This window comes from Monocercomonoides exilis, assembly GCF_001643675.1.
Source record: "Monocercomonoides exilis strain PA203 chromosome Unknown scaffold2-2631571, whole genome shotgun sequence".
Classification (NCBI taxonomy): domain Eukaryota; phylum Preaxostyla; order Oxymonadida; family Polymastigidae; genus Monocercomonoides; species Monocercomonoides exilis.
This window is the reverse complement of record NW_027150547.1, coordinates 2,204,056-2,220,307: the sequence shown is the minus strand read 5'-3', so window position 1 is coordinate 2,220,307 and position 16,252 is coordinate 2,204,056. Positions and strand designations below refer to the sequence as shown.

At 33.5% G+C, this 16,252-nt stretch overlaps 2 protein-coding genes across 2 annotated transcripts; one reads left to right on the top strand and one right to left on the bottom strand.

Annotated features, from left to right (window-relative positions):
• Window positions 1-545: 545 nt before the first annotated feature.
• On the top strand, window positions 546-8,144 carry MONOS_12087 (uncharacterized protein; the record flags this gene model as incomplete). Its single annotated transcript, XM_067864675.1, has 2 exons — window positions 546-6,296; window positions 6,576-8,144. 2 exons carry the CDS (start codon window positions 546-548, stop codon window positions 7,671-7,673), a joined length of 6,849 nt encoding a protein of 2,282 aa, XP_067735999.1. The 3' UTR covers window positions 7,674-8,144.
• A 6,990-nt stretch (window positions 8,145-15,134) lies between these two features.
• MONOS_1631 (uncharacterized protein) lies at window positions 15,135-16,184 on the bottom strand (the record flags this gene model as incomplete). Its single annotated transcript, XM_067869223.1, has 4 exons — window positions 15,135-15,566; window positions 15,637-15,896; window positions 15,952-16,070; window positions 16,181-16,184. The coding sequence occupies 4 exons, from the start codon at window positions 16,182-16,184 to the stop codon at window positions 15,434-15,436; spliced, it is 516 nt and encodes a 171-aa protein (XP_067735998.1). The 3' UTR covers window positions 15,135-15,433.
• Window positions 16,185-16,252: the final 68 nt, after the last annotated feature.

Here is a 16,252-nt window from a genome sequence, read left to right as displayed (position 1 = left end):
ATTAATGTAAAGGCTATTCAAATGATACATCGTTTTTCTCTAAGACATATGGTTATTATTTATTTGAGCAGACTTCATTCTCAGGAGTGAAAAAATTGCAATCAGAAGCATCTGCAGTAATAAACACATTTTTGGGATTCTGCAATTCTACAGTTGGACTGAAAATTTTGGCATTTGAACATTTATCTTCATCTTTGATGCTTATTACTGAAAAGTCGAGAGTAATGTTGGATTCCTGCATTTCCCATCAAAAATCAGATTCTCCATTTCATTTGCAAAGTGGGTCAATCTGCCTCACAAATTTGAGTTTGATCACACAAAAGAATGTATGTTCTCACAGCCTTGTATTATCATCTGATGATTCGAATTCAGTGGTTTTGAGAAATTCCATCATTTCTGATCTGGCTGTTTCTTCTTCAGACAATTTTCTTGTTTCAGGAAAGAGCCACAGCGAACAGATCAATGACAGTCCCTTCAGGAACATGTCTGTGAAATCTTCCAAGAAAAGTGATTATTGCATGGAACATTCATGTTTTCGAAGTTCAATGGAGAACTGCCTCATTTATTCGTGTGTGAATGTGTTTGAAGGAGGGATCTCTGGTGGATCCTGTTCTTCATACGAATTTATCTGCAGAAACACAACTACACGCAGAGGGAATAGAGAAATGAATGCTCTTGAGAAAAAAGAAAAACTGAACACAACAGAAAGTCAATCCTTTTCTATGTGTGAATGGGTTGATTGCACAGCCGAACAAGGGGGCGCTCTTTATGTGCATGATAATTCAGATGCTATTCTCAATGTTGAAAATTGTTCTTTCACAAGATGCAATGCTTCCTCAACAAGAGGTGGTGGAATATACGCTTTAAAAGTCACTGAATGCCTTGTGCAGCACACATCATTTATTCAATGTACAGCAGCAGCATCAACAGATTATGGCGGAGGAGGAATAATGGTAGAGAACATATATGTTCAGTCAATTATTGATGATTGCTCATTTCATAACTGTTCCTCTGGAAATGATGGTGGAGCAGTTGCTCTCCGTGAAACAATAACTCAAAAGCAGAAAGAGAGCATTATCAACTCATTTTTCGACAATTGCCAAGCAAATCATTCCCTTGGAAGTACAGGAGGTGCAATCATGCATTGGGATCCTGTGGACAAAGTTTTTATTTCGAACTGCAAATTCTGCAATTGTTATTCAATGTGTGGAGCGGGAGCTGTTGGCATATTAATTAATAGTAACAATAATGGAACATTGTTTTTTTACTGCTTTTTCCATAATAACGCATGCGAAAAAGGAGGGCATGATATTGCTCTTCATGGATCGACAGCAAACAATATTGATTCCACATGCTATTCAACAAGGTATACATCAAATAGAGTGAGCACAGATTTTTCAAAAATTGTTGACAAAAGTGATTGGCTTCGCAATAATTTTGGAAATGTGAGATTTGTTTCTTCGATTGATTCGCAACTAAAATGCATTGACACATTTGCATGTGGGCTGGATGAAAGCCATCCTTGCTGCACCATCAGTCGCAGTTTCACTCAGCTGATTCCAGAATTTGTTTCTGATATAGAGATACTCACAGGTTCGATTTCAGAGACAAAAAGTGTGGACTGCGGCACCAATTCTTTCACAATATATGGCCAAAATGATTTGAGTTCAACAGTTCAAATAGAATTTGAAGCATCTGGTTTGTCTCTTTTTTCTGTCTCAACAGGCACATTGACTGTCAGAGACTTTGTTCTTGTGTATGACTGTGCATTTGAAAATAATCGAGCCTCAAGACTGTTTGAGATCACAGGAACAGGAGAGATGAGCATAAGCGCTCTGAATATATCTGCTGGAAGCGGACAATCAACAGAAACAGCATTCGCCACCGAGCTGATAGATGTTCAGAATGGGATGCTGCAGATGGATAATGTGAACTGGGCGCAGACTATCTCCACTGTCTCGTTGTTTTTGCTTTCTTCAATAAGCGAAATTTCATTGAAACTTTCCGGCTGTGTTTTTGAGGGGATAGAAATTACAACCAGCGGAGCAGCTGTGATGTCGTTTTCGAATGACAAGGCAAACATTAAACTGAATTTGTGCATCTTTGAAGGATGTGGAAGTACAACATCTGCTGATGGGGGATCGATGATGCTATGTGTTGGGAATGAAAATGAAGTGAAAGTGGAAGGCGGTAATTTTGATGGATGCTTTTGCTCGGCAAGAGATGGTCTTGGGGGAGGAATTCTTCTTCGATTGCTGAATGAAAATCCCAATTTCCAGATTTCTTCCACATTCGGAACGAATACAGCCAAGTGGGGGAATGATATCTTCGTCATTTCACCAAATCTTGAGGCTATTGCAAATCCTCAAAAGATCTCGTGCGTGACAAATTCATTGGATTCTTTTGACAAAGTGAGAGGATATGACAATGGAAACATCAGTGTTGCCATTCCACTGTGCATTTATCTCATTCCTACCCCAGAAGAAATATATGTGAGTAATGCTGAGGCATCCGATCACTCACACTGTGGAATTGTTCAATTCCCATGTTTGACCTTGAAGCACTCCCTCACACGTTTTACAGGTGAAAAGAAAATTGTTGTTAATGGAATGATTATGACGAGCGATGAATTGGCATTTGGTGAACAGAAACACGAAATCCAAGGAAAAGACGATCAAAGTGGCTGGACAGTCTCCGATTCAAGTTCAACGTCCAATTCAGCGATGATAACAACAAGCGTTGAAACAGAATTATCGAAACTTATCTTCTCTCTTCCTCCTTCTCTTTCATCACACTCCATTTTCATTTCTTCTTCTTCTTCACAACTAACTCTGTCTCATTGCGTTCTTTCTCTTCAAAGTCCTTCATCTGAATTGGCATGTCTGTTCTTATCTGTTAAGTCTGGAACCTTGGTTATTGATTTCTTCTCTGCTTCATCAATCACTATAAGCGATTATCCATTGATCTCTTTGTCTGCAAGCAGCACAAATATCGAGCTCACGAACATTCCCTGGTTGAACATGAAGAACTGCCGTTTCACAGAAATAGAAAGAGTTGCTGGAAGTGGAGGCTGTGTGAGCATTGACAACAGCAATGATGAAAATACGAACACACTAATAAATATTGAAGAATGTGAATTTGATGGATGCTCTGTGCAGGCTGATGAAAGTAGAGGAGGGGCTGTTAATGTACAGCTGAAGGGGAATATTCAAATGAGTATTATTTCATGCACATTCACAGGATGCACAGCACCAGTTGGAGAAGAGAAGATTGGCTTTGGGGGAGGGGTGGCACTGAAGTTTATTGATGACTATTCTTCATTTGTGATTTCATCCCCTGTTTTTTATGCCGGCAAACCTAATGCTGCGACATATGGAAATGACCTGTTTGTTGAATCATCGAACTTGACAAAGAGCATCACAAACACCTCACTTCCATTTGTGACTGAGCATCTGGCAGATATTTCATTGAATTCAATGAGAGGATTTGATGGGAATGATACAGAGAATGCCATTCCACTTGTCTATTTCTGGCGCTCACTCGGCTCAGAGGCATTTATCAGCAGCGAAGGGAAAGATATGGGTACCTGTGGGTTTTCGGATTGTCCTTGCCTGTCAATCGATTATTCTCTGGATCGATTGACTGAAGGAAATGAAAGGAATATAAACATCATTGGAAAAGGACTTCTTAAAAAATGTGTTGATGTGAGTGGAATTTCAGTAAAATCGGATGATGAAGAAATGTGCTCTTTGGAATATCACTCATCACTTGAAGGATCAGAAGGAGCAGCAATGAAGATTTCTGGAATTACAAATTTCAAACTGATCAACTTTGCGATCCCATCTTCATTCGCAAATAGAGTGAATTTTTTGATGCATGTTGACTCAAGTGAGGGATTATTGACCCTGAAAGACTGCTCATTCACAAAAAATGAAGAAAGCAGAGAAGAAATAACTGATTTTGGGCTGATCAAAGCTGATGAAGGCACAGTTCAATTGGAATTTGTAACATTGCAATCACTTTGTTTTTCAAAGAATGTAATTTCTGTTTTGTCAACATCAATTTTGAACATTAAAAATTTGACGATGAAGAATATTGTTCTGGATGGAGCAAGCGGATTGAGCATTTCAAAGAGTTCAAGAAGAGGAAAAAACGAAGAAGAGCAAGACCTTGTAATTGAGTGGAGTGTATTCGAAGAAGTCATCCAGAACACAACAGATGATATTCCCATCATTCGAAATGGCAATGATCACAAGCCATTGAAAATGGTGATTCGAAACACAACGATGAAGAAGTGTGGTGGAACAAGATGTGGAAAGGGGGGAGGGATGTTTTGTATGTTAAATGAGGAAGGAAACTTTGACTGCTCGTTTTGTACGATTTCTGAGTGCTTCTGCTCGACCACAGGAAGAGGTGGGTGGTTGTTTCTGGAATGCACCACGGTGGTTGAGCAACTACTGAATTTTGTTCTTTCCAATATCACATTCAGAGATAATTCTGCATTCAGAGGGAAAGACGTGTATGTTCGATGCCATTCAATCGAAACACAAATAGCAGATGAGCAATTCCTTTTGGATTTCAGAACGCCGTTTGTGAAGGAGCGGGCGATGTGGGGCTGCACAACAGACTCTTTTGTTGGGGAGGAAGATCTTCTGCTGAGGGTGATGAAATATCAGAGCGAGACGATATTTGTGTCTTCAGTGGCAGATAATCACACAGACAGCAAGCAATGTGGAGAGTTGAGTGCACCATGCCACTCATTGGATATTGGAGTTCAACACATCATTCCTTCATCATATTCGCAGCTGTTGATCTCTAAAGAGACAGTCGTTGTCGGAGAATGTGAAGCAAAGGATGTAATTATCCACCCATTGAAATCTCAATCAGCTGCTTTTGTGTATCTGAATTCAACAATTGTTGGAGACGAGAAAAATCTTATCACAACCTCGGAGAATGTTCGAATTGAAAGATTAAAATTCAACTTTGATCAATCATTTTTGTATTCTGGAAGTTCAATTATCCATGAAACAAGTGGCCAGCTCTCTCTTTCATCTGTTGATTTCTCTTCGGCTGGCCTATCAGAAAGCGTTGAATCTATTGTTCTCAGTTCAGCATTGCTGAGCATCGAAAGTGGAATTCTTCATGCTGACAACTGCTCAATATCATTCCTTTCATTCAAGAATCCTTCTTTTTTGTTCAATGGGGAAGAGACTTATATCACAAACATGAAGCTTGAACAGATCGGATCAATAGCAAATGTTTTTGAGCTTGGGCAATGTGGAAGTGTCATGTTTAATGGAGTATGTGCAGATGGAGTGAAATTGTCTGAAGGCTGCATCTTTTCGATAAAGAACATAACTTCTGGAACAATCACTCTTGTTGATTTATCATTGAACAACTGTTCAAGGAATTCAGAAGGCGCTTCTGTTTTCTCAGCTTCATCAGCCTCTGCTCATTTCGAGTTTTCAAACTGTTCTTGCACGAATTGCAATTCTCTATCTGACAAAGGAAGTGTCGTTGAGGTGAATGATATGAAGGATGTTTCAATGGATTCTTGTCGATTTTTTGGAATGCTTGCGAAAGAATGTGAAACTGAGAACATGAATACAATAGCAGATGTCTGTCAATGGAATGGATCACTGATCCACGCAGAAAACTCCAATCTTCACACAAAAGAGATTATGATTCAAAATTCATCGAAAGGAGGCTTATCAATCAAGGGAGGAAAAGCTGCTGTTGAAATGGGAATGCTGGCAAACAACAATCCATTCATTGAAAAATATCCTTCGCTTCGTCGAAACATTATTTGTTCAGATTCTTCTTCACTGAACATTTCGAGCTTGAAGGGAGGAGATGGAGTAATAAACAATTCTTCTCTTTGGATTTTGAATGATGGATGTATACTCGGAGGGATAGCTGCAGAAAGTCCATCGCCTTTCTTCATTCCAAGACTGGAAGATGTTTCAGTGAATGAAAATGGAAGTCATATTGTTGTGAAATTCAAAGGGTCGCTTCTTCTTCCTTGTGATTTGTCATTCAGATTAGTATATAAAACAGGGGATGCGGAGTTGGTTGAGACATATCCTTTTGATGAAAACAGTTTTGTTTCAGAAACCGAGGCGATTAGAAGAATTCCATCAGAAAAATTTTCAAATATTGGAGATGAAACAGAGGTGTCAGTGGTGATTTTGTTTGGAAAGCAATTGGCAGTAACATCTCCACAGATTGTGAAGAACAAAACAGAACCAAAGACTGGAAAAGACAGAGTTGTTGAAGGAGGAAAGAAAGAAGGATCGGTTTGGCCGATAATTGTAATTGTGATGGGACTAATTCTTTTTGTGATTCTTGTGATTGCTGTAATTTCGACTGTTCGGTGGAAGAAGGCAAAGAATGAAGCAGAAGATCTGAGAGAGATTGTGAATGATAACATCAGAAAGGATCCGAAGGCATTTGAGATGGTGACGATGGAGATGTCACCAGAGGAGCAGTGGAGGAAAGTGGAGAGAGAAGCTGAAAAGAAGAATGAAGAACGGATAAAGAAAAGAATATATGAGACGAATATGGAACATTCAGAGTCATCAGAGCATCTTCTTTCTGAGAGTGGTTCCACTGAATATATTCTGGGGAGAGATTCAGATAAGATCCCAGAATGGATGCTGGAGAAGGTCGATGAGAAGGAAGAAGAAGATGAGAAAACAAGAAAAAGAACGCCATCGCCATCCGTCTCATCCACTTCATCCACTTCAACAACAGACACTTCAGACACAGAATCCACATTTGTTCGCATGGAAGATGCGTGCCCGACCACTTCATCTATGTCGAATCTGGTGGATGCGATTGCCTGTTCATCTCCTCATGAGAAGCTGATTGTGGATCTGAGGGATTCGCTGTTCATGATGCTTCATGGGAGGAACGAGAAGAAGCTGATGGCGATCGGAACTTTGGAGGAGCGAGTGGTGGCAGCAGCACAGATCCTGTTCTGGGTGGCAAACGGAGCACTCCACTCGTTTGAGGAGGAAGAAGTACCTCTTCAGTCATTGGCCAATCTGAGTCCACACATTGTATTGTTCTCAGAGCACATGGTTATCTGCATTGCGATGCACTCAGATTGCTCATCTAATTCAGATTCATCTTCGATTTCGTCATCCTCCACTGTCATTACATCTTCATCTGATTGCTCAAGAAGGAGCAAGAGGTACACACACTCTCCACCACCTTCATCTGCCTTTGAGGATGATGATGGTCTCAGGAAGGAGTGCTTGCGGTGGAAGGCGCCGGAGCTGATGAACGGGGCAAAGCAGCATGCGACGAAGAAGACTGCAGTGTTCTCGATTGGGATGATGCTGTGGGAGTGTCTGACGCTGCAGATCCCGTTTGGGGAGTACGAGGCAGTGGTGGCGGGGCAGAAGATTGTGAATGGGGAGAGGCCAGCGATAGGTGCAGAGCTTCTGGGGTGCTTCAATGATACGGTTGCTGGGTGCCTGTCACCTGGGTGGCAGAGCAGGCCAACGCTTGTCGATCTGAAGCGAGAGTTCATCCAGCGATTTCCAGCAGGGTCGGTGATGCTGACTGTATCGGATGCGATCGATGTTGCAGGGGGTGCGGGGAGAGGCAACTTCAGCAGAATTGTGAGCAGTGGCAATTGCAATGGCAGCGAGAGTTGGTTCAGCTGAGTGAGAGAGGAGATGTTTGAAGGATCATCGATCTGGATGATGCAGAATGAGCAAATGTGCAGATGCTGTTGCTGTGTTTTGGTGAATGACTTTCCTAGCAGCAAAAGCCATTGAAATGTTACCTTTTGCTGTTTCTTGTGTGCATTTGGAGACATTCATTTTTTGACTTTCGTTTGCGTATATTTATATGTATTTATTCCATTTCTCTTTCTTCAATTTTGTTTCGTTGTTTGTATCTTTTAGAAATTATTCCAACCTGTAATTGAATTCTTTTCTCTTGATTTTTGATTGGGTCGAGTGTTCATCACACGTGTGGTTGGGGTCATTGGCATCTCATATTCCTGGGCTGGCGGTGACTTTTTGAGTTAATTGTTTCATAATGGAAGTGCTACGGATTTCAGTTTTTGTTGTTTGTATCTCCAAATAATTATTTTATGTGGAATTGCCAAATTTAATACAAAATGAGAATATTTGCACACAGATTTTTATATATTGTAATAGAATCAAACATTTTTCAAACAGGATAAATGAAGTTTTACACATTGAAATATTTTGAAAATGGGAGCGAATTTTGCATTCACCTTTCATATTGTGATTTGCAATATCAATTAAAAACTTTTTCGATGATATAAACAAAATGACACATACTCTTAAAAGTATTGATTAAAATTCTCCTTGGAGGTGAATGATGTGATTTTTGCAAGTTCGTGAAATCAAACACCAGGTGAATTGAAGGAAAAGTGAATAATAGTGTGTGCTTAAATCAGCTCTTGTGCATAAAACATCACACTTGCATTTTCTTTCGCTATTCTCATCCACATTCATCAAAGGGATATTATTGTTGAAATCAAAAATATTTTCGTTGAATGTGATATTTTCTCGTTCACAGTTAATTGCATAAGAATTTTTAAAAAAAACTGTTACATGATTTCAAATTACAGTCAAAGCCGGATATAATCACATCGAATGCAATCACTTTCGTTTGAAGTCACATTTTTTCATGCACCGACATTTAATATCTATTTTTCATTCATTTTTCATTGCATTTAATCGCAGGGCTAAATGAATATATGAATAATCACATTTTTTCTTATTATGGATGATATATTCAATGAAAAATACAGTTTTTGATCGTCATCTTCTTATTATCAATATTTCAAAATTGTGTTGAAATAAGTTAAAATCATGTTGATGAATGATAAAAATTATTGGCAAGATGCTGCTTTAAGGGAACCCTATTTTTTCGTTAAATCCATGAATAAATAACTAAAAAATGCAATATTGAGATATTATAAATACATTAGGTTTATAATAACCAATTGATCAAAACTAAAAATGATTGAATGGTTTTTTATTCAAATCTTTAGTTTTACGAGACTTTCTTCAAATCTCATTTCAATGCTTCAATTGAGTTATTATCAACCCTAACAATTGCAAACAGCACTAACATTCAACTTTATAAATTTAAAAATGTCTTTTTATTGTTATTAAATTAATTTCACAAAAAGGTTGTTCAAAATTTCAATTAGGGGACAGTTGTTTTTGAGAACGAAAACCCAAAAATATAAAAATGATAAATAAAACATATTGTTAACACCAAAAAAATGTTGATGAATGTCCACTCGAAAATATAAAGCTTTTTCATAAAGCTTATTTTAAATTATTAAGGAACCCTTATGGAAGCATTATGTCAAATTTTTTTTACAATTGTAAAAAGTGTAGTTGTGAAGAAAATTTTGCAATGGAAAAATTGATTATAAAAATGATCTTTATTAACTTATTTCACTATTTTTTTTGCGTGAAGTGATATCTCTTACACTCACAATCGGATACGGTTACAATATATGGGGTAAAACCGATGTGATGATATCCGATTTTGACTTTATATAAATGGAAAAAAACATTTGACTTCAGTCATTTTCATAGAAATATTATGCACCTTTAATGAACATTGTGTGAACAAAAAATATGGAAATATGGGTTTCTATTTTGAAAATCATGTGAGGTCACAAATCATATTGTTTTTATATCAATGAAGTTTGTTTAAGGATATGATAAGAAATCTTATATATAAATATAATAATGTTTTGAAATGTTAAAAGTGAAACAATTTTTTCATGCTTTGAGCAAAAAAAGCTTGAAAGTCAGTATTTTTTTTCAAAATATATTTAATTTTCATTCTAATCGACTATGTGACTAATTTTATTTTTTTGTGCAAATCCAGTCAAGTGAAAAATATTTCTGAAAACATATTCTTTCAATCAAAGTTTTCAATCAGTTTATATAAAAACAAAAAAAAAATCAGAATAAACACTGAAAAGTGAGTTATCTTTTTGAAAATTTTATTGTACTTCTTTCGTTTCTTTGATTGACTCTTGCTATATTCAAAAATTGTTTTTTGTTTCTATTTGAAAAAAGTTATTTATAATAAAAGACTTTATCACACTTAAAAGTCGAAATTATGTTATGATTTCAAAAACAATCACACCCATCACAATGATTGTGAAAAGTTAACATATTCTTTTTGACACTTTCGAACAGTTGTCTAATATTTTTGAAAAGTTAAATATGTTTTGTTTTCAGAGAAAAAAATATTTAAATTCTTATATCAATATTTCATTCCAATTCACCAAATTTCACCGGAATGAAAACAAATGCTTTACGATGTCATTATTTTAATAATGGTTAAATTTTGAAAGGTGGAAAATAATTTTTAATGTGAATATTAAATCTTCATTATCATCCAAAATTCTTTCAAACAGAATATTTCAAAAAAATTAGACAGTTGATCAAGCGGAAAATTGTGAAAAAAACTTAATGAAAATTTTCTTTTAAAAATTGTTAAAAAATTAATGTATGAAATTTTTTATGAAAAGTTCCATTCTTGAAATTTTATAAAGAAAACATGAATGACAAACTTTTTGGAAAAACGAAGTTTTTTCGAAGAATAATTACCAATAAATGAAAACAAATAGCGAAACCATCTGTTTGTTTCACTAATTTTATATTTTGCGTTTTTGGATAATTGATTGATCAAAAAAGTGTTTAATATTTTTCTTTAAAAATGATAACTGAAGACACTTTTCAAAAAATATCACCCATTTGGAGTTGGAAGCAATAATCCATCAAAAAAAACTTCAAATTAAGAAAATATGGATCATCAATTTGATAAAATGAACATATTAATACAACAGCATTTTCATCTCAATCACAAGAAGAAATTTTTTTTATTAATTCATTTTTTTTTAAAATTTCAATGATTTTTGTCAATGATTACATCAGATATCAGTGAATTTAATATTTCTATTCTTTTCCAATGAGGAACAAATTATAAGCTATAAAGAAGAAATGATAAAAATAAAAAAGAATTAATTCCAAACTTTTACTGCTATCATATCATAACATAAAAAATATTGGTAAGATTCAAGAGAGCCGGTACCAATAATTCAATAAAAAAATAAAATAAAATTAATAGGGTCTAGTGGGAATTGAACCCAGACCCTATCACAATGGTCGGACATCAACCAACCACAAGATCATTAGAACTCGTTCGAATTTTCCCTGTCGCACCAAACTGATAGAGTCTCAACGTAAAATTTATATCGAAATGAATGTTATTCAATCAAAACGAAACTTTTTCGCTCTCAAAGTGGGAAACTCGATGAATTTCAAATTTTTTTTGTTTTGTGAGCTATGATCTAAACTTTTTTTGTTTCTTTAATTACTTAGCCATTATTTTGAGTTAGGTTTTAACTTTTTGTTTGCATGTTTGTCATATATTATTAAAACTTTTTATGATCCGTTTTTTGAGTTTTGTTTATTTTTTGTACAGTACATTTATATCATGTTTTTATGTAATTTTAACGAGTATAAATAACTTTTAACTATTTTTAACAATACTTTTTATATGTTTAGTTTAAATGTGAAAGTTCTAAATGTTTTAATAATATTTTTTCAACAAATTCACTCATTTCATATTTTTATATTTTGTTTTGAGTACAAACTAGAAAACAATGATATTCAATGAAAATTTCTTGAATTTTTTATTATTGTTTTATATTAATTTATATTAAAAAACAAGTCAATAGGAGAATCATATTATTAATGGCAAAAAACGTTTGTGAGGTGAACTAAAAAAATTAAAACAATTAAAAACTCACTGTCTTTGGTTTAACAAGCTCTGCAATGGGGTTTCACTTGCTCATTTTTCTTTTTTTGAGGTACTCGAGGAAGAACTTGAAGGAAAGGAAGACGATGATGAGGATTGCTGAAGGCGAAGAGACCTTCACTGATTGGGAAGATACCAAGGTTGAGAAAAATCATTGATTTCCATTTCCACTTCCATTTCGTCTCTTTCATTTATAATAATTTCATCTCATCTTTCTTTTTCTTCCACAGAAATTTTCTTTTTCTTATCTTTTTCTTTGTCATTTTCTGACTGTGGGTCATGAGAATCACCTAAAAAAACATAGTTATGGTATTATTCATATAAAATCAAGTGTTTTTGACATCATAAACATTAATATGGGCAAAAAATTAAAATCATACTAATTTCTTTTTCAAGCAAAGATGTGACGCTGGGAGTCAGTGGCAAGTCAGGATTCAGGCGGTTTTTCAGTTTTGCTCTGTATTTTTCGTTTGTAACTCTTCTAGCACTTTGTCTATTTAAAAAGTGAATATGCAAGTCGTTGACAAACCTTTCATTGGCTTCAGAATCCTTTGCAGTCAGCTTATTGTGTTGAATAAGAAAATTGACAAAGCAGCACGCAACAGAAAAGTAACTTCCGACTCTGAAGACTTCAAAAGGCCAAGGATGGCGAAAGACAGCGAAAAGAGTCTTCAATCTTCCAAAAAAGCGCTCAACGATTACGCGGCGAGAAGCGAGGTGTGTTTCCGACTGGTTTGGATATTATGGCATCAATTTCTGCTTTTGCACCAATGTAAACGGAGCCTGTTTGCACTTTTGAGCCTCCTAGAAGAGCCTGAAATTGAGGGTAATGATCCTAAAAAATGTTCAAATCATGTATGCTGCCTGTATTCACCGAACTGAGCGTACATACTGTGCCAATGCGAGGGTTGACTCCAACTTCCATTTTTCCTCAGTATATGTGGTGCTTTTCACTGTAATATTTTTCCTTAAATTCCAGACGTCCCGCAGGAATGTTGATAGGTATGACTGTGCAATCCACAACAACTCCTACATCTTTCATGTCATCTAACCTATCTGGCCGAAATGTTAATAACAAATCAGCCAAAGGTATTTTTAACATCATTCTCAATTCCATGAAGAAGTCGAACAAGAGCATTTTGTGTTTTGTAAAATGAAGAAGCCATAAAATGAGTGAATGTTGTTGATTTAAGGTGCAAAAATGAAAGAAGCAAAAAAACTTTATCCTCAAAAGTACACAACGCTCTCTCTTTTCCTCTGTGATATGGAATTTCCTTTTGAAGAAGTTTCATAAGAAGATCAAATTCACAACGAGAAAATCCTGTGATTCTGAAAAATGCCTTTGATTTATCTCCTACAAATTTATGACAGGCAATTTTTATCTAAGACTCTTTCTCTTCAGATTCCTTGAGATGTGTTGGCTCAGAAATGCGATTTCTTTTTTCGACTTGAGTCAAAATACTCATAAATGTTGATTGAGACATTTGAAAAAAATATTTAGAAAAATGATAATAACAGATCATCCCTAAATAATTAAAATTGTTGTGTGATCACAACACACAGTAACAAAATCATCGTATGTGACTCATTCACATTGCATTTGTTAAATCGAAATTGTTTGATATAGATCTTTGTAAACCTTAACACATCTAATTCTATATGTGTGAATAAATTCGTACAAGTTCTATTAGCGCACCCCTATGGGGTTCTATTTTTAATTTTTCTTTTATTGCCAACACTAACCCTAAAAAATTTTTCGAAAAGAAAAACCTAAAATTTTTGGACAAAACCCAAAAAAGAAGCACTCTGCGCAAACCCTATTGCTAAATAAAAACCTAGCAAGTATTTTCGAGTACTAACCATAACCCTAAAACAGCAATCAATAGAAAAAACCTAATCAAAAATAACCCTAATAAAATAATAGTGGGTCAGATCAATTTGTACCAATACACTTGTACAAAATTTTTTGTTTTATGAATTTTGTTCCACATAATTCTTTCAAAGATTTTTATCGATTTTTTATATTTTAATATTTAATATTGCACGATAATGTCAGAATAATAATCATTCGTTTGCAGAAATAGTTTGGAACAAATCATTGAATTTTTCATAAAAGAAAAAATACTGTCCCACTTGAATTATACCAAAATATTTCATTATATTGAATTTTTAAAAAATTGATGAATAATTAATTTGACTCAACAATTTTTCTTAATGTTACACCAAAAATAATTCTAATTCGAAAAAGAATAATTGAAAATCGGAATTAATATTTCAATTTCGAAAAAAAATAATTCAAATTCGGAATTAATAATTCGAATTCGAAAAAAAATAATTCAATTTCGGAAATAATAATTCAAAATCGTAAATTAATAATTCAATTTCGTAATTTATTAATTCGATTTCGAAAAAGAATAATTAAATTTCGAAAATGATTATTTTTTTGATTTGTGGAATGAATAACTTGTGTTTTGGGTTTTAAATCCTCTTTATTTTTATTTCATCAATTCACTTTGTTTATCTGGGTGATTCTTTTTGAAAAGTCACAAATGTTTAATTTTCAAATATATCAAAAATTACATATTTTACTCAAATTTCTGTTTACTAATATCAAACTTCACTTCAATCAAATCTATTCATTGATAATGCTATTTCAAACAATTTTGAGGAGATTTGTGAGCTGAAACAGAAATTTGAGCAAAATATGAAAATTTAATTTTATCTGAAAATTAAACATTTGTGACTTTTCAAAAAGAATCACCCATCTATATTTGAAAAATGATGATTTTTCACAAAAAAATATTCATTTATTTTCATTGAAAAAAATATGATTGGAGTTAATTCAAAAAGAAAATGTATCCGTTTTCATGAAAGAATTGATGTTTTTCTAATTTTTAATTAGAGAAACAAAAAAAGTATTATTGGGGAAAAAATACTTGTTTATTGTTATGCAATAAATGAGATTGAAAATTAACAACTTTTATTTGCTTATTTAATAGAATGAATGTTTTGATTATTTTTACCATTTGAGTGATGATTTTCGAAAATGAAAAAAATATTATCAAAAATTGATTTATTGATTATTGTTATAAAAAAAACAGTTTTCTAAGAGTAATAAAATTTGATTGGTTAAATAATTTCAAAAAATTTTCTGAAATCCATTATCGAGAAAAATTAAAAATTTCAGTTTTAAATGAATTTCGAAATTGAATTATTAATTTACGATTTTGAATTATTATTTCCGAATTTGAATTATTTTTTTTCGAAATTGAAATATTTTTTTTCGAATTAGAATTATTTTTGGTGTAATGCGAAAAATAAATAAATAAATAAATAAATAAATAAAAAATAAAAAAAATAAAAAAAATAAAAAATAAAAAAATAAAAAATAAAAAAAATAAAAAATAAAAATAAAAAATAAAAGAAACAATCGTAAGTGCAACATAACGGAAAAAATGCCAATTTCTTTCAAACAATTAAAAAAAGGAAAAAAAAATTACATCACTATTAATTTCATTCTTCTTCCCACAAAATGTTGATCATCTTATTGGAATCTAATATGATAAAAATATTTGAATTGCATTTTACTTTTTCACGTTAATTGAAGAAAATTGTCTTCGAAATTTGGCTCTGGAACCTTTTTATTATAATTTTCTAAGCTCTTTCCAACAAAAAGAAGATCCATATCCGAATTCCGTCTACACAATTTTCTCTGAATGGCCCAACTAAATAATTAAGCATTTTAATGTTTGTAGTTAAATTGGAAAAAAAAAAAAATGAAATTGCAAATCAAACCCCATCAGTTCAAGAAGAGGTTGGATTTCAAGAATATTTGCCAATGCAGCGACTTTGATTAAAATTTCAAACTTCAAAGCGACATAAGTCGCATGGTATTTTTGAATTTTTTGCTTAAACATCAGATCTTTTTTGGAGAGAGATGAATGATAAGCACAAAAACTCATCACTTTGTCGATAATCTTGCTTTCAAAACCAGGAAAATAAAATGTAATTTTTGTCGGAAATATCTTCATCATTCTACGTAAAGCTTTTGATTTCTAAAACGAAAACTTTGTTATCATTTCAATGCAACAAAAACAATTTGATTCAAACTTTTGCAACAATATAAGGCACAACAATCCTCTTTTTATCAGAAGAAATAAGAACAATAGTTCTTAGATTAACTCTTGAGGACAGCGAAGGTAGATGAATCTTATTCATTTGGCAAAAGACTGGACATTTTGAAAATTTAAAAGAATATGGTTTAGATCATTATTGATCATTCAAATTTCTACTGCTTGTCAAAGGAAATGAAGGGCATAATTTGATAGAGCATTTGTACTCATGATTTTCCTTTTTATTTTCTTTTTTATTCAATACTCAAAAAGTGTTGAACATTGCATGTTTGAAAAAG